The following is a 25,298-nucleotide window of genomic DNA, read 5'->3' on the forward strand; positions in this document are numbered from 1 at the left end:
AGAGAAATCAAACGAAGCTTGATCCTAAGTTTAGAGGTCCATTTGTAGTGGCGGAAATTCTCGATGGCGATCGGTATACTTTGAAGTCGTTAGACAATAATAGGACTTATAAATATAGTCATGAGAATTTGAGGAAAATGCCGGAAAGTCATATCCCTATTGAATTGGATATACCAGATGATCATGAGGGTGATGAACAGGAAGTTTCTCAGAATAACTCTGAGACAGAGTCAGAAACCACCGGGGAAAGACCGAGCACTAATGGTAGTTGATGAAAGTCGCATCACTCGCATCAGGCTGTAGGTCATAATGGCAAATCAATGGTGGTTTGGCCAGAGTGTGATGGGCAGTAGATGATGTGGTGGCGATAAGAAAATTTTACTTCTGGGGTCAAACTACTTGGACCAAGCTGTAGTCGTAACTGCAAATCCAGGGTGATTTGAATCAATCTTGGTTGCCAAGATTGTCAGGGGGCGATGGGCAGTTGGTGAGGTAGCGGGGGCCTGAGAAGAAAATTGTGTTGTACTACATGTGTCATTGGTTGACAATGTAGAAAAGATTTTGAATACTGGTGTACATAGTTGAGTAACTATGGTGGTACACAGTTTTGCTGTATGTAATATACAGTTGCAGACCATTGTGTGCTAAGGGTCTATACCTGGGGTGGTGATGAACATAGCCTGCATGATCGCTGGGATAGACAATCGTAGAAATTTTGAAAAGGCACCTTCAAGAAGCTAAGTCTGTTAGATTTGATAGTCGAGAGTTTTTGTAGCTTAAATGAGCCTCTGAATAAAGGAAAATTATTTGTTTAAAAAAAAAAAAAAAAAAAAAAAAAAATTGACACGGTTTGTAATAACATGTTTACTGATGCACCCGAGGACGTGTGATCGTCAGGTTGGCCGTGTCGGAGATAATATCGAGCTGGGTTTTCCCAGAGATTGGAAATTCCCAATATTTTAGTTTGTCTGTTAATTTTAAGCAAAATCGTAAAGCATAGAATATTTAGATATTATTTATGATTTAAGCTAGTTATATTTTTTATGGTTATAACGATGGGCTTAAGTCCGGAGTGACAATGGTCACCAAACGTAGCAGAGGTCACAGGATAGAAGTAAAAGTATATAGTTAGAAATATCGACAGACAATGAGGGCTGTCGAAATAATTTTTGAGTGAATAAGTACTTAGGACTTGGGAGAGTAGTTCTCGTTGAGCATTGATCAAGTAAGGATCGCATACATCCTGCTGACCCCGGATTCGTTCTCGGTCTTATTCCCAAAACGTCTTTAACTGTTATATCAATCGCAGTAGAATATTTGTAATTAAATTTATTATTTGTACGAGTTACTGTACGTTATATTTTAAATGAAAGTCTTTATTATATTTGATTATTGTAAAAATAAATAAAGATGGCTGATAATGATCCAAAGGACCCTAACGATGCCCGAACCACTCTTCCTCCGACATATATATATATATATATATATATATATATATATATATATATATATATATATATATATATATATATATATATATATATATATATATATATATATATATATATATATATATATATATATATATAATTAAACGTATGGTCGTATATCAATTAAATCTGATCAGATATAATCATATGTAGATTTATACATAATCATATATAGCCCGAGATAACTCAGGTCTAATCAGATCTAATCATGTATAGACTTGTATAAAATATACATATAATATATTAGTCTATAAATGATTATAAAAATTTATACATAATCATATATAACACCGGCCGACAAAAGAGGACTTTTTGAAAGTTGTTTTGATATGAGTGATAAATATCACTAATTTATAGTGTTATAAACATAAAATTACCTACATAATTACTCTATCACATCAGATTTTTTTACAAACAAGAAAAATGTTTTTTTCTTAATTTAAAAAAAATAATCAATTATTATATTATAAATACATATATTTGAAAACTTCTACAGAAAATGTCATATAAAATAGTCGCTATGAATCTATTTTGAGTGAGATCTTTTGCGTTTATCTGTAAAATTACGTCTGGGAGTAATTTTTTTATGGGAATCGTCAATAATATCACGTTTTATCGACCAGCAGTAATCAGCCATCATATTCACATTCCATCGCCCTTGGTACCTTGTTTCCATAGTTTTGATGTCTTGATGAAACCTTTCACCCTGTTCTTCACTATAATCACCAAGATTATCAGGGAAAAAATCCAAATGTGAATCTAAAAAATGGAGTTTTATGCTCATATTACACCCTAATTTTTGATACTTATTTAATAAATTTGCCACAATATTTTTATAGTCAGGATGCTTGTGATTTCCTAGAAAATTGTTGACAACATCTTTGAACGCCAGCCAAGCTTCTGATTCAGTTGTATTTAATGTCTTGTCAAATTTTTCATCGGTCATTAAAGATCTTATTTGTGGCCCATCGAATACTCCTTCTTTTATTTTTGCATCTGATAACCTTGAAAATTTTTTACTTAAGTCTTTAAAACTATCATTTTCTTTATCCAATGCCTTAACGAATTATTTCATCATACCGAGTTTAATATGAAGCGGAGGTAATAAAATTTTCTTAGGATCAATTAAATTTTCTCGTATCACATTTTTGGTTCCCGGTTTTAGATTTGTACGAGGATTCCATTGTTTTTGAACGTAATGCTTTGCTCGTGCCCTACTGTCCCACTCGCATAAAAAACAAGGATATTTCGTGTATCCTGACTGCTGACCTAACAGCATAGTTATAATTTTTAGATCTCCACAAAGCTGCCAACCATGTTCTTCATATTTAATTATATCAAGTACTGTTTCTAAGTTTTCATAAGTTTCTTTTAAATGAACAGAATGAGCGACTGGAACAGAAGCATACTGATTCGTGTTGTGTAATAGAACACCTTTTAAACTCCTTTTCGAGGAATCTATAAAAAGTCTCCATTCTCTAGGAACATATTCGGCTCCTAACTTCCTAATGAGATCAGGAATATTATGACAATAAACTAATGATTCTTCTTGATTGAAAAACGGAAGAAATTCCTCTTCACGTTTCCTGTACCAAGCAAAATGTGTATTAGGAGCTAACAAATTTTTGCATTAAGTCTAGATCCCAGAAGTTGAGCAGATTCTTTAGTAAGATTTAAATCTCTAACTAAATCATTTAATTCACCCTGTGTGAATTTCTGAGGCTGATTTAAAATTGGTTCAAAAACTTCATTAGATTCTTGACGCTGCATATTTTGTTCTGATGATGTTGAGCTAAGATCAGATATTGAACTTGAAAGAGGCACTGGAATATCTGGGCCGTGCGGAAGAGGACGTGTTACTGAGGTTACATTTGCGTAGACTATTTTGTTTTTATTTTTAGCATTGAAACCTTTTACATTGGTACAGCAAAAATAACAGTCATCAAAATGATTGACTTGCTCTCTCCATATCATCGGTCTACCAAAAGGTAGAGATGCTTTTTTGCCGTATGTCCACTGCCTTAATAGTTCAACACAAATAGTACACACAAAGTTCGGAGTCCACGATCTGAGTTGAATTTTAAAGCCAAAATAAGAATTATATGTCTTTTCCACAAATTCAGTAATTTTCAATTTCTGTTTCAAAGTCATAAAATTTCCACAAATGTAACAAAATGTATCTGGACTATTACGACACTTTCTTGAAAACATTATATTTTTCCGACAGTTTTAAATCACAAAACAACAATTGAATATTTTAAACACCAATAATGAAATGTAAATAATTTTTTTAAATAAACAAGCTGACTTTAGCAAACCGTTTGTAAACAAAGTAACTATAAAGGCTTCTTTCCATGTAACACGTTTCGAATGGTCGCGTCGAGGTTCTAACTAATATATTTTCTCACAAGATGTCACTTAATTCGATAAAAAAGCGCCATGACTTATTAATTTAATTCATTTTTACTGAGCAATCAAAAATTGCGAATATATTCGTTTTATCAAAAATCTGATGTGATACGATAAAATAAGGTCTGATTTCGGTATCAGCACTATAAAATTAGTGAAAAAAATTTATTATATCTCAGAAAAAAAAAATCATGTCGGCCGGTGTAATTCTACATATTCAATATATGGTCAGATATAAATATATATGATTAGGCAAATTCATTTTTTCCCGGGAACGGTTCATTTAAATGAAATGAGGCTTGTTAACTATAAATAAATCTCTTATTTGAATATTAATATTTATGGTAATAGTTATGGTAATTACCAGATATATTTATTTGATACAAATAAGTTGATTTATTTGAGACAAAATTATAGTATATTTGAATGAAATCTAGATTTGTTTATAGTAAACAAATATTTCTTCGGTGGTAACAATCATACATTTCAACCAAATCAGATTTGTTAACTATACTACTGGAAAAAATTAAGGGATCAAAAAAAAATTCCAAATTTTTCGGTAGTTTTCAACAGGCCGTAACTTTGAGAGAAATGGTCGTACAGGAAATAAAAAAAAAGAAAATTGTAGCTCCAAGTGTCTAGTTTTTGGATTAGAACTTAAAAATTTTGTAGCCTCCGCGGTTTCTGAGTAATCGTAGAAAAACCAGCAACAAAAAAATTCTCAAAATTTTTTGAGTTTTTTTTTTGGTCTACGGGCGTGGAAAAAATTTTTTTAGCTTAACCACCATAAGGATCGGATACTTTATTCATTTAGCTTTAATTTCTTTTTTTAAACACCCTGATACGTCCACTCCTCGCTGAGATATCGGTCTTCAAATGGAAAAGGATCTTTTTGTCTTTGATTATCGATATCTCAGCAACCAATGATCACACAGAAAGTTAAAGGTGGGTTTCAAGAACTTGAATGAATTTCCCTTAACGACTGTCCATTGTTTTTTCCGAAAAAAATTTTTTCTTTCCGTCACATGAATTTGAAAATGCAACAAAAAAAGGGCTTTTAGTGGTTTTTTGGAAAATCAAGCGCTGGATCGAAAATATTGAGGAAACCACTAATGTTAAGTGTGCCTTTTACAGTTCAATATGTCCACAAAAACCCTACAAAGAATCAAATTAATCCAGCCAGCCGTTTTTTTGTTTCACTTGATCGAATTTTTGAAAAAATTAAAGGATCACGTTTTTTGCTCTGAAAAGCTCATAATTTTTAAAAATGAGAAAAAAAATTGTTTTTTCGAGCTTTTTCCACATTTTTGTTCCAGAAAGTGCTTAAATTGAAAAAAAAAAAAAAAAAAAAATTTTTTTTGAAATTTTTTCTCTTGAAAAGTTTAAGAAAACAATTACCGCCGGCATTAGCGTTATCCAAAGCGTACCACGTGGAGGTCGCGCGGTCGGATTTACGCGTGTGTGTGTGTGTAAGGTATTTCAGGAGAATTGAGACCCGGTGGCTCGTCAGTTCCACCGTATTTAATGACTCCAAACTCATTCTCTGAAGGTTTTTGTTGGTTCAATACCGGGTATTACCACCCCTGTTTTCAATAACGGCTCTCAAACGTTCAGCCATGTTTATGCAGACGGTAATTTGAGGCTGCAGAATGGTATTCCAAATGTGCTGAAGCGCGCGCTCCAAAGCAGCTAAGTTCTGCAAATTTGGATACTCTGCGCAACCGACGGCCCATTATGTCCCAAACGTGCTCTATGGGGTTGAGATCTGGACTCATTGCTGGGTGTCGCAACAATGTGATGTCATGCCGCTCAAAGAAGCGCCGGGTAATGTTGGCTGTGTGTGGACGTGCATTATCTTGCATCAATATGAACGACCTCAGATGTTGTCGTCTGCGCAGAACAATGGGCCTTAAAATTTGGTCGATGTAACGTCTAGCTGTCAAATTTTCGCGTACAATTACCAAAGGTGTTCTCCAATTTCGTGAAACGCCGCCCTACACCATAACTGATCCACCGCCGTAGGCAACGACTGGACGGACAAAGTTCTGGCGAAAACGTTCTCCACGACGGCGCCAAACGAGAGGACGTCGATCGTTGCCATACAGATTAAAACGAGACTCATCAGTGAATAAAACATTTGTCCATTCCCTCAAGTTCCAATTTCGATGATCGTAAGCATACGCTAAACGAGCTCGACGATGTCTTGCTGTCAACAGGGGTATACGATTAGGATGTCGTGCGTGTAACCCAGTTTCACGAAGACGGTTGATGATTGTTCGAGAGCAAATGTTTCGCACTTGATGCCGTCGTCGCTGTTGCTGTTGTTGTTGCTGTTGTCTGCGATTGGGGAAGTTTCGAGCGACAATATTCGAATTGACGAAAGGTTGTCGTCGAACTTCTCTAACAATTGTTCGATCATCGCGGGCATTAGTGACTCGATGACGACCTTGTCCCGGGCGACGATGATATTGATTCATCTCTTGGTATCTGGTATAAGCTCGAGATACGACAGATTGACTTACACCCATCCGGATAGCAACTGCATGTTGAGTGTAACCTTCGTCGATAAGAGTCACTAACCGAGCGACTTCCACCTCCGATAAATGTCGTCTAACCATGATTAAGAATGAAAAGTCAGAAATTTTCAATTTTGACCAAAAAATTAAAAAAAATTTTTTTTAGCGCAGAGGGATTAGTTTTGAAAAAAACTGTTGAATGAAGCGATTTGCTAAGGATTCACAAAAAGAAAAGAAAAAAAAAACTCCGAAAAGCGTATGAAAAAAATCGAAATTCGATTGGGGGTATAAACTTTTTTTATTAATTTAATTAAAAGGAGATCAGTAGAATCAAGGAATGCAGCGGTGGAAAGGTGATAAAAATCATTGGGCGATGATTTTTTGAGTTTCCTTAATTTGTTAAAAAAAAAATTTTTCCAAAAAAATTTTTTTTTTTTTAATTTGTTTTTCGAAAAAATTTTTTTTTTTGAAAATTTTTTTTTTTGAATTTTTTTTTTTCAATTTAAGCACTTTCTGGAACAAAAATGTGGAAAAAGCTCGAAAAAACAATTTTTTTTCTCATTTTTAAAAATTATGAGCTTTTCAGAGCAAAAAACGTGATCCTTTAATTTTTTCAAAAATTCGATCAAGTGAAACAAAAAAATGGCTGGCTGGATTAATTTGATTCTTTGTAGGGTTTTTGTGGACATATTGAACTGTAAAAGGCACACTTAACATTAGTGGTTTCCTCAATATTTTCGATCCAGCGCTTGATTTTCCAAAAACCACTAAAAGCCCTTTTTTTGTTGCATTTTCAAATTCATGTGACGGAAAGAAAAAATTTTTTTCGAAAAAACAATGGACAGTCGTTAAGGGAATTCATTCAAGTTCTTGAAACCCACCTTTAACTTTCTGTGCGATCATTGGTTGCTGAGATATCGATAATCAAAGACAAAAAGATCCTTTTCCATTTGAAGACTGATATCTCAGCGAGGAGTGGACGTATCAGGGTGTTTAAAAAAGAAATTAAAGCTAAATGAACAAAGTATCCGATCCTTATGGTGGTTAAGCTAAAAAAATTTTTTCCACGCCCGTAGACCAAAAAAAAAAACTAAAAAAATTTTGAGAATTTTTTTGTTGCTGGTTTTTCTACGATTACTCAGAAACCGCAGAGGCTACAAAATTTTGAATTTCTAATCCAAAAACTAGACACTTGGAGTTACAATTTTCTTTTTTTTTATTTCCTGTACGACCATTTCTCTCAAAGTTACGGCCTGTTGAAAACTACCGAAAAATTTGGAATTTTTTTTTGATCCCTTAATTTTTTCCAGTAGTGTATAAATAAATAGTATGTTTAAATATACTTAAAACAATGACTTTTAGTTTTAGGTTAGGAAAGTAGTAAAAGTAGACATATCGAACGTTTAAAGTAAAATGGGCACTTCTTTCGGAATTATTAATTACATTGTACGGAAATTAACAATGACAATAAAATTAGTCGACATCTAAAAATTTTGAGAATTTTTTTTTAATTTCATTTGCGAAAAATTGGAAGAACTGAAGTGCAATTGAAAAAAAATATGCCGACTGAACTAATATCACAGTTCAAACTTTTCAAATTGATGTTTTCCAAAATAATTTATTAACTTCTCCAAAAATAAAATTTTATATTTTTTCGACAATTTTATGCTTGAGTACAATTAGTTTATTTGGATGAGAATTATGGTTTTTCAGTTATTAAAAAATCGTAACTTTGAACTGATTGTTAAATTTAATAGTTTGTATAGTTTGAAAATCTTTCATAAGTTAAAATACTTGTGAATGCGTATGTTTTTGAACATTTTAAATTTGAAAATATTGAGGGTACAAGATTTATAAATCTGGACAGTAAATTTGAAATCAAAAATTCTCAAAAGAAAAAAATGTTTTTTTTTTTTAAATTTCGTAATTTTTTTTTCTGATTAGGTAACAAAATATGGAATTTTCCAAAAAATTGATTTTAACCCCTAGCGGCTACATACCAGTCCGGTCACATAGCGGTCACATAGGGTAACTCATGGCGTTTTTTTGACTTCTCATGTAATAGAATGACATTTCAGACTTGTCTACTATCGGCAGACGTCGTGACTTGTATCAATTTCAAAAATTTTAGACTTCTTATTTTATTTTTTCTGAGCCTATGGTAACTAGTTATCTTGTGTGGTCGCCAAGGGTTCATGCGGTATATACATGCATAATTATTTTTTTTGTGTTATTTTGATATCATAGGATCAGAAATCGTCAACTGATGAGGAAGAAATTGGTAAAGCTATTTCCCAAGGTCAGAATTTAGTCTATGATAGAGACCGTCCTGATAAAGGAGGTGCTACGGCACTCAACCGGTCACGGAGCATCAATCGTCAAAGACTAGTTGCTCATAGCACAGCGATGGAAAGCATTCAAGCTGAAAGTGAACCTATCGATGAGGAAGATGATGTACCGTTAGTAAACTAAATCAGATTGTCAAAAAATTGGTATTTTTAGTTTTCTTGTTATATCATATCTGATCAGGATCAATCCAATTTTTCTAGCAGTCCTGGTGGAATTCCGGCAAGAAATGCACGAGGCGAGCGTCTTCTACTTTTTATTGGGATCATTGACATTCTTCAAAGTTATCGACTGAAAAAGAAACTTGAACATACATGGAAATCTATGATACACGATGGGGTACATAATTGTTAATATTTTAAATTCAGATTACTACTTTAGATAAGTATTGATGATTTTTTTTGTGACGCCTGCTTAGAAAGTAAAATACAGATCTCGCTTTGAATATATTCTTTCAATTAAGTATAGCACAAGAACTTCTATCGATAATTTTTGCATTCGTGATGTAACGATTCTTTTTCAAAATGAAGAAGAACTTTAGAATTGAAAAATTCATCGAAAATTGATTTTTCTAAAACTGTAAGATAAACACCAGAGTTTTAGATGCGAATGATGTTATATTTTCAATTATTATTTTTTATGATGCGACAACATTAATCTAATTAATTTTATTTTCGCGATTCGCCATAAAATAGATCATATTTTGTAGAAATTATGAAGATATGAACTTTCAAAAATCATATTTCAAACTCGATACATCATCCAACAATAATGATTCTACTATTAAAACACTTTTCTATCTTATTTACATATTTATCTGTTGATTTAAGCGAATTAAACTAACTTTTATATTTTATATTTAATTATTTTTTTTCATAATTCTTTTGATTTTTTTTTTATTTGGTTATTATTTAGAGTCGGTTTTAACTTCTGTGGTCATATCGCCGACTTTAATTGTTGGGAGTGGTACGTTGGGGTCTTTTTGGGTTTTGAAAATCTTAAATCTACGCGGCGAGGGTCGAATATCAACCAAGATGATTTCTAAGACCAGCTTGGGATTCGAACCTACGCCTGGCCGGTGAGCCAGTCCCGAGTGCTCTATAGGCCTTGCGCCTTAGACCACTCGGCTAACATCACCGGTTTCTTTTGATTTTAATGATCGATATATAAGTATAATAATTATTTTTGAATTCTATTATCTTTCATCTGTATTTCAGTTTAATTTCTTAATCTTTGGATATTGAACTTTATTTGATTAAACAAGAACGGAAGGACCTTCTCGAATATGTTTCGCTTACATTAGATTATCGCCGTGTTTTGATAGTCTGTTGATACGAATAAATCTAAATTACAGTTAACAGCTTATTAACAACGAACGCATAAATTGTGAACATACATTTATTCAGAAGACAGAAAATTCCTGATTTGTTTTTCGAAATTCCCTAAAATTGTTTTGCCTCGAGAAACCAAATAAATAAGTTAACAGACACTATTTTTTTCATTAACAGTGACACATATTTTAATGATTAAGCGAGTCTAACTTTGAGAATAAAAACGACAGTCAAAATGCGAATGGATAGGAAAAAGAAAAATGTTAATCTTCCAAATTTAAAGGAATCGGACGTTGTAATTACAAAGGTCATTACGCTTTTAGTCACTAAGATTTGAGTCTTCATTATGAAATGAAAAAGGACCACAGTATTTGTTCGAATCAAGGCAAAAAATAACTCGCTGTTTTCAATCAGCAAAGACCTCCGCAAGCCCCGGTAATGTAACTGTATAGGTCAAATTATAACTGCAGACCCCTCACTTTGATGGAAGCGAACGTGTCAAATTAAAAGGGTTCTTCACCACTAACATTGCCCTTAGAGCATAAGCATCCTCCATCTTAACGTGCCTTATGCTACATAGTGAGTTCTGTAGGATGGACTGTAATGTACCTACAGTAACTTTATGGAACATAATTTCGGATCCGAGAAACTGCAGTACTGTAGTACAGCGTTACTGACCAATTAATTTGAAGGAAGAGGTAGAGGGCTTAATTAATCGTTATGTAGTTCGCTAACGTGGACCTAATAAAGAAGATGCTAGGAACTCGGTCATTTTCGATGGATCAGTGAGTACGGGACGCTATTGCAGTAGTCTTATGGGATCTGAGATTGTCAAAATCTTGGCTTCCCCATCATGTTAACTCAAAAAACAGTAGTCAATTGCAATTAAGACCGCTCAAAAAACGCGGTCTCAAAGATTCGAATCCTCTGCTTTCGACTTGTTGCTCATAAAAACTAAGCGCTTAGACCGCACTGCCAACACGCCAAAAGTAACAATCTGACACTAATTGAATGTTACCTCTGTAGCTACTGCGCCATGTTTTCATCTTATGGCTTTAAATAACGTTATGATATTGCATCTCAAAATGGTAACACTGTTATACGACCCTTTTTTGTTTCTCATCAAAATGTAGCTTTTAAATATCCCTCACTTCGCTAAGCTAAATTACAACGTGCTCGATCCCGCGATGGATGTATCATAATCTTAAGCTCGTAGCGCAAATTCTAGAGTACTAAAATTCTTGACTACACATACATGCATTGAAAATAAAGATTTCTTGACTGTAGTTCTCCAAGCTGTGCAAAGATTTATTGTGGTTAATTTCTATTAAAAATTTAACGTATAAAATAATAGATACAGTATTACATCTACAAAATAAAGTTAAAGTATATATCGACTTCTATGCATTTTATACATGAGTATAAGCGCGGAAAAATTAAATAAAAATATTTCTGTAATAAAAATATATTAATTTTTGTTAAAAATAAAAACGTTACTTTATGTTATTAAACAAATAATTATAATTTACTGTATCGAAATCAAAGTAAGTTTTTTCAATATTAACAATACTTATTTTATCAATTAAGTAGGACTGAATTATTTCTTCTTTTACTATGAGCACTTTTCTACATAATGTAGTTTTTTTTTTTTTTTTTCATTTATTCTCGGCTGCGTACTAAGCTCGGTTATCATCTCAAAAATAATGATATAGAAGTCGTTTTGTATATTATGTTTTTAGTTACGACCAATTTTTGAGATATTTTCACGTTTGTATTTATATATTGCAATGTAATTTTTAGTCTTGTGCTGTTCTTAATTTTTTAACTATCATTTTTTTTTTTTTTTGTTATTGTGAGTAAATACTTCATAATCTCTTATTTCATAATTAGGATACAGTGTCAGTGCATCGGCCAGGATTTTACGCACAGCGCTTCCAAGATTTCATGGCAAAAACTGTCTTTAAGAAAATTCCATCACGTAAGTATTATCCAAATCAGCCTCTTTTGATAAATTTGACATCGATGCGAGCATTGAATAAAGTACAATCTCAAATTATGCTATAATTAAAAAATTTTCATGCAAACAAGAAAAAACATGAGATTATTCTTCTTTTGAGTATCGCATTCATTTGTAAAATTAATTAGGTTGAAAAATTTAGAAGTCTAAGTTTATTTGGAGAAATTGATAGCTCTATTGTATATAATGTGCATTTCTGTAATAAATTAATCAATTTCCATAGGTTAGTTATTTATATTTTTGTGTTTACTCGCATATAACAAAAATATTCCAAAAAAAGAATCGTAATTTTTAACATTTGTATTTTTAATGAAGAATTGTTATTTTTAAGAGTTACATATTTTTTCTTTTTTTATGTATTTGTAAGAAACAAAATTAAAAATTTCATTACATTATAAAACAACTTTTATCATTTATTTTTGTAAATTCAATAAGTACATTATTTTAACTTCCCTTAAAAGATCGTCTAAAGTGTTTCCTTATGTCTAAAAGTAGCATTGTGGTAGTTTCAAAACTAGAATAATCAACTTTCAGGAATCGTTTTTTTAAAATCGCTCATGACTTTGTAAGCGTAATTCTCTCCGATTTGATCTTATATAATACTTTTCCTTTATAAGAAACGAATCATTTTCTAAAGTTCGGTAAGTTACAATTCTTGTCTAACCACGCACCTTTCAATTTAAATTCATGTAAATGTTTATTCTCAACTAACTTGTAGACAGTCAAGTATAGGTTATGCTGCTCTACAGTTGACGCAAGTATATGTGTACATGTATATACATACACTGAAAGAAAAGCTTCCTACTCCGCACTATATAGTGTCACTACTGTCAGGATCCACACGTTGTTGTCTAGAGGAGAGTGAGGTTAGGAAAACTGTATACTAACAGTAGCATTCGTTTTGTGAATGGCACCGAATAGATCGTGACGGTCAGTATCCATACTGCTACTCGTAGCTATACGAATTATACCCGTAACGAACCACTCGTTATTATACAGTAGATGCTGCCGAGTAGAAAATTTTTTTTTTAGTGTACTGTGAAGCGTCTATATACGCTATAGTATGTAAATATATGAGAGTATCAAGAAAACCGGCAAATTCATTTTGCAAATGATCATGAAATTTTGTCAGAGTATGTCCAAATAAAGACCCTGCAAAAATTTCAGCTCTTGATATTGTTATTTAGGAGTCGCGAGTTCAAATTTTCCATTTTTCATTGAACTAACAAGGGAAAAAATATTTCCAAACTTGGGAATTTTATACTTGATCTCACAAGCAATTTACGAGCTAACGCAATATATATTTGTAGATTTTTTAAGAAATTTATCTATTGCATTTAGTCTTTTAGTACATACGTGATTATAATTTTTACTTTGGGTAATTACCGGGTAGGGTTTGAGGCCTTAAATGGGTTCAAAGATAAGTAAAATCGACTCATCGATTTTGAAATGGTGGCCATTTGAAATTTTTAAAATGGAAAAATTACGATTTCCGTAACTTTATTTTTGAATAACTTTTGACTGAGAAATGATACGTTATTTCTGAAAAAACGACTTTGAAGCTTATGATAACTCGTTTAATTTGACCCGCTCATCACGCTTCATCATTATTTTCTAAGACATGACAAAGGCTTATAGTCATAGAAAATGCAATCAAACGCTGTTTGTGTGTGTGTGTGTTTTTATCACATAACTTTCGAATGGCAAGAGTCAGTAGATTTCTATGATTTTCATGTAAATGTTAATAACACGAACTTTAGGTCATATTTTTTATTTTGCATTCTACAATAACATTTACCCCATCAATCATAGTACAAAATTGATGACAAGTAAATTAAATAAAATCAAGCATTAAGGATTTACTTCCACAATGGATGCCAAACAGACTTCTTCACTTCCAGCTGTGAAAATTAATCACTTAAAAATTTCGGAAAATTATTTGTTTTGAGAAAGTAGTCCGAGAAAGAGAAGTAGTCCGAGGGGAAGAAAGTGTGTGTGTGTGTGTGTGTGTGTGTGTGTGTGTGTGTGTGTGTGTGTGTGTGTGTGTGTGTGTGTGTGTGTGTCATAATTGTTCAATGGATTCTTATATACTAAAATTGATGATAGAATGAAGTTAGCTTAGTATCGAAAACATGGACCCTGATTCCTTATTGGTTAGGATTAAAGCGCGCGCCTACGCGCGCAATTTGAGTTCCTAGTGATTTATTAAAACGTTATTCAATCTTTGTAAAAAAGTTTTGTAAAGAAGTTTGAGCATAACCTATGAATCAAAATAATGTTCAAATTTTTTTTTACTTTTAGTCTTTCCAACCCTGGTGGAAATAAGATTTTGTCAGTAGTCTGAATCAGAATGCCACCAGTCTGAATCTCTCTGAAGATGTTATATTAGGAGCCGATAAGTTAGATAAAAGCAAATAATGTTGTTTTAGGTTATTATTTGACAAAAATTTCGGACTCTGCAAGAAGACTGAATCAGACTTATTTAAAGCTGTTGACAAAATTTCGAATGTGAAAGAATCAGACTTTTTTAGAGATATTATGAAGTAATATTAATAATTTTTAATTCCTGAGATAATGATACCAATTTATCGTTGTTACAAATAAATCATCTTCTAGCGAATCTAGATTTTCCCGAAGAGTTATTAAGAGTTGATAAGACTTATTCAGTATAACAGTAAAAAGAAGTGAATATTTCTTTTCAAAAAATTTACTTATTAGAATTGGAGAAAATTTCAAATTAAACTATAAAAAAGAATGAATGCATGTTTTGTGAAAAATTTTTTTCAAATAATATTTTCATTACAATTTACTTCAATGCGTATCAATTCACTCATAGTTTAGCAAGTCAAAACATCAATACCAAATAAAGTGCACTTGCTGTTCGAAACAGATACTACTCGGAGATTGAATCAAATCGGTATTTGATTTAGGCTATCACATGTATAAATTAACTTTCTAGGTAGGAAAAAATTTTCTAACCACACGCCATCTATTAGAAACTAAAAATACTCAAATACTCTAATTGTAAATTCGTGGATTAAAATGTGATTAGTATCAATTGATTTTAGCAGATGGCGTATGGTTAGAAAATTCTTTCCTACCTAGAAAGTTTATTCATATATATGATAGTCTTAATTAAATACTGATTTGATTCTAATGCTCTCTAATAATACATTTTACAAGGCGGAAATACCACTTATTACTCCCAAAGAGGTTGTCGATGCTATCAAACAGGCCAAGCCTAAGAAAGCACCAGGCTTTGATGGGATTCAAAATATAGTTTTAAAAAATTTGAACAAAATATTAATTGTACAACTAATGTATATTTTAAAATCGTGTATAAACTTGTCATATTTTCTAGATAAATGGAAAAAAGCCAAAATTTTGGCATTTCACAAATCTAGCAAGCCCAAAAATATTCCTAACAGCTACCGTTCCATCAGCCTATTACCAACATTGGGCAAAATTGTCGAGATAATCGTTTACAAAAGACTAGCTAAGTACTTGTCTGATCATAACGTGCTACTTGACGAACAGTTTGAATTTAGAAAATCGCGAAGCACCTATAAGCAATTGGCTCGTTAAACTATTCATATTCGCTAAACTTCAATAAAGGTAGATGCACGGGTCTACTACTAGTAGACATTGAAAAAGCCTTTGATACGGTGTGGCACCGTGGCCTGATCTATAAAATGATCTCACACGGTATCCCATCGTATATTGTCAAGTTCGTTAACAATTATCTCGACAAAAGAACGTTGCAAGTCTGTTTAGGCCAAGATCTGAGCTCAGAAAGGAAAATCGTTGCTCGAGTTCCACAAGGTTCGATTCTGGGTCTCCCACTCTTTCTCATTCTCTCAAAATATTACATATAATTACACGGAAAAAAAACCATATGAAAAATTACATTAGTAATATCGTAATCCAGGACTAGACCTTTAGTATCTTGATTTTTACGATGCTGCCTTCTAAAGAATACAATTTGAATGATTGAAAATTACGATGTTATTTAGTAAATTTTTTTTCTGTAAGAGCAAGTGAATAAGGACGCATACTATATGTTTTAATAAAAGAAAGACAGAGTCCCGTAGTTTGCGGCGCCACCACCAAAAGATGACCTACTACTGTATGGAGGGTTTTATTATGTGACTGAACAGTGAGTTTAGATATTCTCTCCGATAGCGTTAGGGGATAAACCTTGGACTTGTGGCGGAGAGGACTCCAGGTTCGATTCCTCGGTGATGCAGAGTTATTTTTTTCGGTGACCTAAGCTTCTTTTTAATTTGAGTGATAGAAATTTACGATGCTGCATCGGAAAAATTACGATGTTTGAGATTAGGTCCGGCACTACAATATTCTATACTAAAAATTACGATGTTTTCACCGTAATTTTTCATACAGTTTTCTTTCCGTGTACATATGCTTATACATAATTATATATGAAAAACGGCCATATTTATATCATATAGAATTAGATATAAATACATAGAATTATATAGAACTATTTTCATGAAAATAAAAAAAAAATCCGGTATGTGCGGGGACCAAACCTTGGACCTGTCGCTTAAACAATAAATCCTCTACTTGTTTACTTATGAAATTTACTTGAAGAGTAAAGAACTGTTAATAAATATTTATCAAATTCTATGATGTTAAGAAATCATTTACTAACAGTTAATAAAGCTTATTAAATGTAAACGAATCTTTCTATCAGAAAAATGATTCTACGAAATTTTTAAGTGCTCCGTTGCTTTAGAACTTTTTATTATTTCAAATTTAAAAAAATAGTGAAGGTAGAATCAGAATTAAGAGCTAAAATTTTGATGGAATTATTTGTTTAGTACTCCGTTGCTTTAGAACTTTTTATTATTTCAAATTTAAAAAAATAGTGAAGGTAGAATCAGAATTAAGAGCTAAAATTTTGATGGAATTATTTGTTTAGTATAAGAAACTATATATTGCTGGAGAGTCCGGGTAACAATTTTTAAACTTGACAAAACTATTATCTTTTGTGAAATTTAGCTTTTTTTTTACGTTAATACAGTTTCTATTATTTCATCCGCAAAATACTATACATTAAAATATTTTTCATCCTTGGAGTAACAGACTCTTAGATAAAAAAAGAGTATGTTCATTAAGTAATTACAAAATACTCACTGGAGTAAAAAAAAATTATATACAATCATATATGAATCTCACATAATTACACATGATTATATTTGATTGTATATAGTAACAATCGCGTGCATTAATTCGGGTAGGTTTCTGTGTTTACGGTTTTTTTGCCACTTCTAAATTTAGCCGTTTGTAAATTCAGCGAAATATAAAAAACGACATCACTAAAATGAGAAAAAATTAATAATTTCAAAAATAATTTATGCCTATAATAAAATATGACAATAGAAAAAACGTTCATATACCAAAAAAAAAAAAAATTAGGAATACGGTAGACCCTGAAAGCCATCCGTGCAACTTCCCGCTAATTCCATTCCTAGGTGCATAAAACTGCACTAATGATGTTTTTGAGCTCTTCGAGCTCAAAAATACAATTTATGTGTTATTTTGAGCTCTTCGAGCTTAAAAGTCTGATAAAAGTATCATAGAACAATATTGTTTAAATTTTCAAATCGCACTAACTTTTCAATAAATCAACCGATTTTCACGCGATTGGCAGAATTTGACGCAATTTTTTTAGTTTCATAATGAATCTTCAAGTTTGAATTGATAAAACTAGAAAATTTGGAGTAATTCCAAAAAAACACTTTTTTTTTGTTTTATTTTGTTCATGATATTTCTTGAACGAATTGACCAATTTTGACCCGCTTGATGGCGATCGACGTAATTTTTTCATGCTAATAGCTGATGAGTTTTTGAAATCGATCAGTGCAGCCGTTTAAAAGTTATTCCAAAAAATGTCGGAGTTAGGTTAAAAAAAACACTTGTTTCCAAAGATTTTATCTAGGATATCTCTCGAACCAATCAACCGATTTCCCCGTTTTTGGCGGCGATCGACGCGATTTTTTAAGCTCTAAAATTATTTTACATCATCAAAAACGATCCGAGAAGAAATTACGAAGTTATGTCAAAAAAACACTTTTTTCGATTTTCTTTCGTTCACGATATCTCTCGAACGCATGAACCGATTTTGACCGGATTGGTGACGATCGGCGTGGTTTTTCAAGCTTAAGGGCGGATTAGTTTTGGAAGTTGATCGATAGAGCCGTTTAAAAGATATTCCAAAAAAACCACTTTCAAAAATGATTTTTTTCCTATTTTTTTTGAGATTTTTCAAGATTTCTTAAAATCTATCGGTTCGAATCGGTTCAAATTCTCAGGAAATCTAAGTTTGAGGGAACTCTTTAGAACGCCGTTTAGTTCGGTCCGATCGGTTCAGTCGTTCAAAAGTTATAAACGAGTTACATAGTCACACACACACACACACACACACACACACACACACACACACACACACACACACACACACACACACACACACACACACACACACACACACACACACACACACACACACACACACACACACACACACACACACACACACACACACACAGAGAGAGAGAGAGAGAGAGAGAGAGAGAGAGAGAGAGAGAGAGAGAGAGAGAGAGAGAGAGAGAGAGAGAGAGAGAGAGAGAGAGAGAGAGAGAGAGAGAGAGAGAGAGAGAGAGAGAGAGAGAGAGAGAGAGAGAGAGAGAGAGAGAGAGATTGATTGATTAATGATTTATTCATGCCAAGGCACAGGCCAGATGGCAATATTAAATACAAAATATTTACATAAAATATAAAATATAGTAAAGTATGTATATGTAAGTACAAAAACTTAATCTAATCTAATTAGAAATATATCAAAATAAAAATAATATAATAGATAAAAATAAAAATAATGTAATTGATTCAACAATAATTTTATATTAAAGCTTTAACTACTCAATTTTTAAAGTCTTATTAAAGTTTTTGATTGCCAGTTTTTGACTTCTAACTTAATTATCTAAATTTAGCAAATAATCAAACAATTTATTTTTAAACACTTCACTACTACTCGAGTTTACAATATCTTCAGATCGATCTTCCCATTAGCGGATAAGGGTTACCACTAACTAAAGTTAAAAACTGAGTTAAGTGACCAATAACACTATTTATGTTTAAACTGAGTATATTTAATGGTGGAGCTAAGTTATTAGGAGAATTATTTGTTGAATTATCTAAGCATTAATCAAGTTTCATAAGATCAGATTCACAATTTATAACTAGTCTTTCAGAGTTCTCATCTTTCTTTGCAAAGATTTGTCCATTTCTCGCCCAAACAAACTTGTATTTAGCAGTTTTAGCCTCCTCCTTAGTTTTGAGTAAAAGTTGATGGGTTTCTGGCAGAAAAAATTCATTAACATAAATAGATCCCTTGAATGCATCATCGACTTGCGTAGGAAAAACCTTCTTTACCGGAAGATTGCCAGACTGACGCTTCTTATTGACAACAAAGTTACGAGCTTGGATCGACATCATTGAAATTATAAAAGAGTGAGAGGCAGGCCTAGTTTGATCTCGCACTTGCTTGTTTTTATTCTCAAATTTACGAGCATTTAAGATGCAGCCAGTTAGATTTGGCAAACTCAAATTCGTTAGGACAGCTGTACAGATATCATCTGGTGTTTGGTTATTCGCTACCGAATCGGGAATACCCGATATGACTAATTCGGCAGAGCTCTCTGATACCTGAGAGGAAGAAGATGCAACAGGAGTTGAATTTCCAAGGAGTAACAATTTCTCAGTTACCGCAGCCATTTCATTTTTTGTTTGATCTCTAAGATTTTCAAGATCTGAACTGAGCTTGATGATTGATGCAGCGTTTGCCTTAATATTGGCAGTTAGCCTTTCCTGATTCGCAGCAATAGAGTCTTGGGACTGTTGAACTTCTAGTAACTTAGCATCTAGCTTTTCAAATCTTGCATTCGTTGAGACTTCCAGACTACAGAATCTCTCCATCATTGCTGTTAATTTTTGATCGAGAGACTTATCTGCCCAACCTACTGGTAACTGCGCCATTTTTAGAGATACAACAGGTGATACGAATGCTGAGTCAGAAGTAGGTGATAGTGGTGAAATTGGTATCGTTGGAGACTTCAGAGATGAGACCGATAATCGACCTGCAGACACACGCTCAGATGTAGAAGATCTCGCGGATTTGAAACTTGAAACTGAAGAGGTGTTGGAGCTGGTAGATTTTAGTGAAGCAAGTCTCGTTTTTGCATCTAAATTTCCCAGGAGATAGTTGAATTGTTTTATGCAACAATCAGTAAGCGGCCTGTTTTTTACAAAATCACGTACACAACCAGGATGAAAATGTTGTTGACAAGTGTTACAAATAACAGATGATTTGACAGGTCTCTTGCATCTAACACATGTGTCAGACACTAATGGCATAACCAGAAGATTTGAAATAAAATTTCTGTAAGGTGATCAGACAATTTAGTGCGAGGTTTCAAATTACCAATCAGAACCAAGAAAAATAACCAGTTATTTTATTGTCACTTAAACCTTCTCGATATACATAAGGTAAAGTAAAAGGTAAATGTCCAAGTAAATAACCAGTGATAAGTATTGTCACTTAAACTATCTTGTGGTACACACTGTAGATCTTATAAGTTGTTGAGTAGTAGCGATTTGATGCCCAGAAACAAGTTGATAACAATTTACCGACGGAGTAGATATCAAATTGATGATATCTTTCAAATCTGGTAAACTTCAAGTGTAAGTTGACATCAACTGACGCTAATTTGGCTAACAGCCCACTGCACACAATAACCACTGTCGACTTAACCTCTTCAATGATGAGAAATAAATATTTAATTATTTTGCAATCCACAACGAACAAATAAGTAAAATTTATATGTTAATCTGCAGATTGCAATTTGTTGCTTGCAATATTTCTGAAACCAAAAATGCCCTGGGGCAATTTTAAGCAGAAGAATGTTCTAAAGATAGAGTGAAAAATTTAGCGTGTTTATGTACTTACAAGAGAGAGAGAGAGAGAGAGAGAGAGAGAGAGAGAGAGAGAGAGAGAGAGAGAGAGAGAGAGAGAGAGAGAGAGAGAGAGAGAGAGAGAGAGAGAGAGAGAGAGAGAGAGAGAGAGAGAGAGAGAGAGAGAGAGAGAGAGAGAGAGAGAGAGAGAGAGAGAGAGAGAGAGAGAGAGAGAGAGAGAGAGAGAGAGAGAGAGAGAGAGAGAGAGAGAGAGAGAGAGAGAGAGAGAGAGAGAGAGAGAGAGAGAGAGAGAGAGAGAGAGAGAGAGAGAGAGAGAGAGAGAGAGAGAGAGAGAGAGAGAGAGAGAGAGAGAGAGAGAGAGAGAGAGAGAGAGAGAGAGAGAGAGAGAGAGAGAGAGAGAGAGAGAGAGAGAGAGAGAGAGAGAGAGAGAGAGAGAGAGAGAGAGAGAGAGAGAGAGAGAGAGAGAGAGAGAGAGAGAGAGAGAGAGAGAGAGAGAGAGAGAGAGAGAGAGAGAGAGAGAGAGAGAGAGAGAGAGAGAGAGAGAGAGAGAGAGAGAGAGAGAGAGAGAGAGAGAGAGAGAGAGAGAGAGAGAGAGAGAGAGAGAGAGAGAGAGAGAGAGAGAGAGAGAGAGAGAGAGAGAGAGAGAGAGAGAGAGAGAGAGAGAGAGAGAGAGAGAGAGAGAGAGAGAGAGAGAGAGAGAGAGAGAGAGAGAGAGAGAGAGAGAGAGAGAGAGAGAGAGAGAGAGAGAGAGAGAGAGAGAGAGAGAGAGAGAGAGAGAGAGAGAGAGAGAGAGAGAGAGAGAGAGAGAGAGAGAGAGAGAGAGAGAGAGAGAGAGAGAGAGAGAGAGAGAGAGAGAGAGAGAGAGAGAGAGAGAGAGAGAGAGAGAGAGAGAGAGAGAGAGAGAGAGAGAGAGAGAGAGAGAGAGAGAGAGAGAGAGAGAGAGAGAGAGAGAGAGAGAGAGAGAGAGAGAGAGAGAGAGAGAGAGAGAGAGAGAGAGAGAGAGAGAGAGAGAGAGAGAGAGAGAGAGAGAGAGAGAGAGAGAGAGAGAGAGAGAGAGAGAGAGAGAGAGAGAGAGAGAGAGAGAGAGAGAGAGAGAGAGAGAGAGAGAGAGAGAGAGAGAGAGAGAGAGAGAGAGAGAGAGAGAGAGAGAGAGAGAGAGAGAGAGAGAGAGAGAGAGAGAGAGAGAGAGAGAGAGAGAGAGAGAGAGAGAGAGAGAGAGAGAGAGAGAGAGAGAGAGAGAGAGAGAGAGAGAGAGAGAGAGAGAGAGAGAGAGAGAGAGAGAGAGAGAGAGAGAGAGAGAGAGAGAGAGAGAGAGAGAGAGAGAGAGAGAGAGAGAGAGAGAGAGAGAGAGAGAGAGAGAGAGAGAGAGAGAGAGAGAGAGAGAGAGAGAGAGAGAGAGAGAGAGAGAGAGAGAGAGAGAGAGAGAGAGAGAGAGAGAGAGAGAGAGAGAGAGAGAGAGAGAGAGAGAGAGAGAGAGAGAGAGAGAGAGAGAGAGAGACACAGAGACAGAGACACACAGTGACAACATCGCGGGGGTAGTCAAGGAGGCTTTCTGTGACCTTCAAACGTCGAGATCTGATGAAAACTCGATTTTTGCAAAACGGGGTGAAAACAATAACTTCTCGATTTTAAAAAATCTCAGATTTTTAGCGAGAAATTAAAAATTATTTAACATTTGTATAAGACAGAAAAAAGAATTTGAATGATATTTAAAATTGGTAGAGGCTATTCCCCTCAGGTTACAGGTTATATCAAATTGAAACGATTAATTTGGTATAATTAACTTATACTTTTAAATTACAAAGTACTTACTGGTAGCGCTTCCATTGTCGAAAATATGGTGGTCTATTTAAATTTATTCTCAGATGAAAGACTTAAACTGTACTGTGATGTTGATGACTGATAAATCAACAAAATAGACGTTTATTTGTTTATTCATTAACTTCACACGTATCTACAGAATAAAAACTTATAACGCATCTTAGTATTAGTAATTAATATTTATAAAAGTGCGAATGAATTATTGGAAGTAGGTTGTCATAAAATCCGCTTTGTTAATAGCCACCTCCGCTACCCCTTATTGGGGTGAGATGTCGTATAATTCGTTCATAAATTATTTTTACATCATTTACAGAAGATTCCTACCAAATTTGAAGTCGATAGGAGCTATAGCTTGGAAATTAAAAATTTTAATTGTTGACAGCCACCCCCGAGACCCCTAGTGGAGGTTGGATATCGTAAAATTCGTTCATAGATTATTTCTACATCTCTTATAGAAGATTCCTACCAAATTTAGAGTCGATAGGAACTATAGTTTAAAAACAGGAATTTTTCATTGTTAACGCCCCCGCAAATCCCTTTGGGGGAGGAATTTCTTAAAATTCGTTCTTAGCTGACCTCTACATGGCGAAAGTAATATTCCTACCAAATTTCAAGTCTCTAGGTCTTATAGATCCGGAGATATCGTGATGAATCAACCTATCTATGGAATAGCTCTATATATATATATATATATATATATATATATATATATATATATATATATATATATATATATATATATATATATATATATATATATATATATATATATATATATATATATATATATATAGAAGATATATGAAAATGGCCCTATATAATTATGTAAAATTAGATATAATCATACAGAATTATTTCCATAGAAAAAAAAACTGGCACGCGCGGGAATCGAACCTGGGACCTGACGATCGAAAGATTAATTATTCACCTGTTTACCTACGAGACTTATTTGGAATGAAGAATTTGTAACTACTACAAGTAATGCAAATCGTATACATGATCGATGCGTAATGGACAAAATTTTTTATTAAATTTGTAAATTATTAATTATCAATATACGCTTATTAACTATTATTAAATTAATTTATTCGAAGGCAATTATTTAATTTGTTAAATTTTAATAAATATATTTTAACATTCAATAAATATTTATTTGGAAGGAAAGTATATTTATTAATAGCTTATTAGTATTTATTAATAGTTAACAAATATTTATTAACAGTTAATAAATATTTTGGTGAGTGAATTTGTTTTGCTTGCAATGTCATATCCCTGATTCAGAAATATGATTTGAAATGATTACCTCCATGTTAGTTGTATATCTATATAGTATTCAAATCCGATGCTTTTAAATCATTTTAAATCATATCAAATTAGATTTCTTAATCAGGGATGATATGAAGATTACTTACAAACAAAAATCATCTTTAAAAATCATTTCCATTAATTATATTACATTCTAATAACGTTTATTGTAAAATACCAAATTCTATCACAGCTCATGATTATCTTCTATATTTTTTAATATTAAAAACGTTATTTATTAAGTGAATTGAATTATTATCATGTATTTCTGCTATAGGGTTATAAAAAGTGTCAAAAGAAAATGGGTATTTTTGCTTTTTATGTTATATAAATATTTGTTAACAGTTAATAAGCTTATTGTATGTAAACAAATCCTTCTATCACTGTATATATAATAATGATATCTATATGTAAATTTATAAAATTATCTATGTATACATAAATTCGCAAAAATGATTCTACGAAATTTTTAAGGTGCTCCGTTGCTTTAGACTTTATAATTATTTCAACATTAGAAAAATAATAGAGGTAGAATCAGAATTAAGAGGTAAAATTTTCATGGAATTATTTATTTAGTGTATGGAACTATATTGAGACATAAATTTTTCTTTTTAATGATTAATTTATTTATCAACCCACTAAAACCTCGCGGATAAGAATTTTAATCGGTTGAACCTCTAAATATTAATTTTGGACCACCAGCTCTCGGAAATCCGCTTCCTTACAGACAACGTAAATCGTGTTTTTAGTAAATAGAGAGTGTAGAAATTGATTAGGAAGATACGAAGTCTCACGTGTTGCCAGTAATAATTCTTTCTTCACTTACAATACGCAGCGATGATTAAAATATTTGGGATGATTGTCACAGCAATCATTGAACAATAAATCTCTGAAGGTTTCCGTCCTTCAAAGGCCTCAAGGTGAATATGATTGATGTACGATGAACAACTTATTAACTTATTCACACACAACTTAATTTTACCAATTAAACACGTGTATTCGGTGACGATAAATTATACCTTTATTATCATCTATTTTATCAACAATAATGAATAAATGATATGAT

General features: G+C 33.1%; 2 protein-coding genes across 19 annotated transcripts in view; one reads left to right on the plus strand and one right to left on the minus strand.

The window, feature by feature from the left end:
• The window catches only part of Pip5k59b (Phosphatidylinositol 4-phosphate 5-kinase 59B), a 337,529-nt gene that overhangs the window by 90,961 nt on the left and 221,270 nt on the right, over nt 1–25,298 (plus strand). For 15 of the 18 annotated variants that reach the window (XR_012480040.1, XR_012480042.1, XR_012480044.1 and 12 more), the window contains exons 7-9: nt 8,663–8,874; nt 8,965–9,100; nt 11,983–12,070. Coding sequence is in view for 14 of the 18 variants with exons in the window: in XM_074250304.1 (XP_074106405.1) it covers nt 8,663–8,874; nt 8,965–9,100; nt 11,983–12,070 (436 nt within the window). In the remaining 4 variants the exon portion in view is untranslated. The remainder of the gene's footprint in view (nt 1–8,662; nt 8,875–8,964; nt 9,101–11,982; nt 12,071–25,298) is intronic. The other 3 variants (XM_074250315.1, XM_074250317.1, XM_074250305.1) reach the window with 2 other exon arrangements.
• On the minus strand, nt 18,840–21,144 carry LOC141532066 (uncharacterized). The gene is made up of 2 exons (XM_074250226.1): nt 20,756–21,144; nt 18,840–20,573 (listed from the first exon to the last, which is right to left on the minus strand). Exon 2 carries the CDS (start codon nt 20,546–20,548, stop codon nt 19,337–19,339), a length of 1,212 nt encoding a protein of 403 aa, XP_074106327.1. The 5' UTR covers nt 20,549–20,573; nt 20,756–21,144; the 3' UTR covers nt 18,840–19,336.

This window comes from Cotesia typhae, unplaced genomic scaffold, assembly GCF_013202065.1.
Source record: "Cotesia typhae breed Kobodo isofemale line unplaced genomic scaffold, CoteBio_Ctyphae contig_56, whole genome shotgun sequence".
NCBI lineage: Eukaryota > Metazoa > Arthropoda > Insecta > Hymenoptera > Braconidae > Cotesia > Cotesia typhae.

What these genes read in the sequence shown, in the direction of transcription:
- LOC141532066 (XM_074250226.1), bottom strand. Translation starts at nt 20,548, where the DNA reads ATGCCATTAGTGTCTGACACATGTGTTAGATGCAAGAGACCTGTCAAA.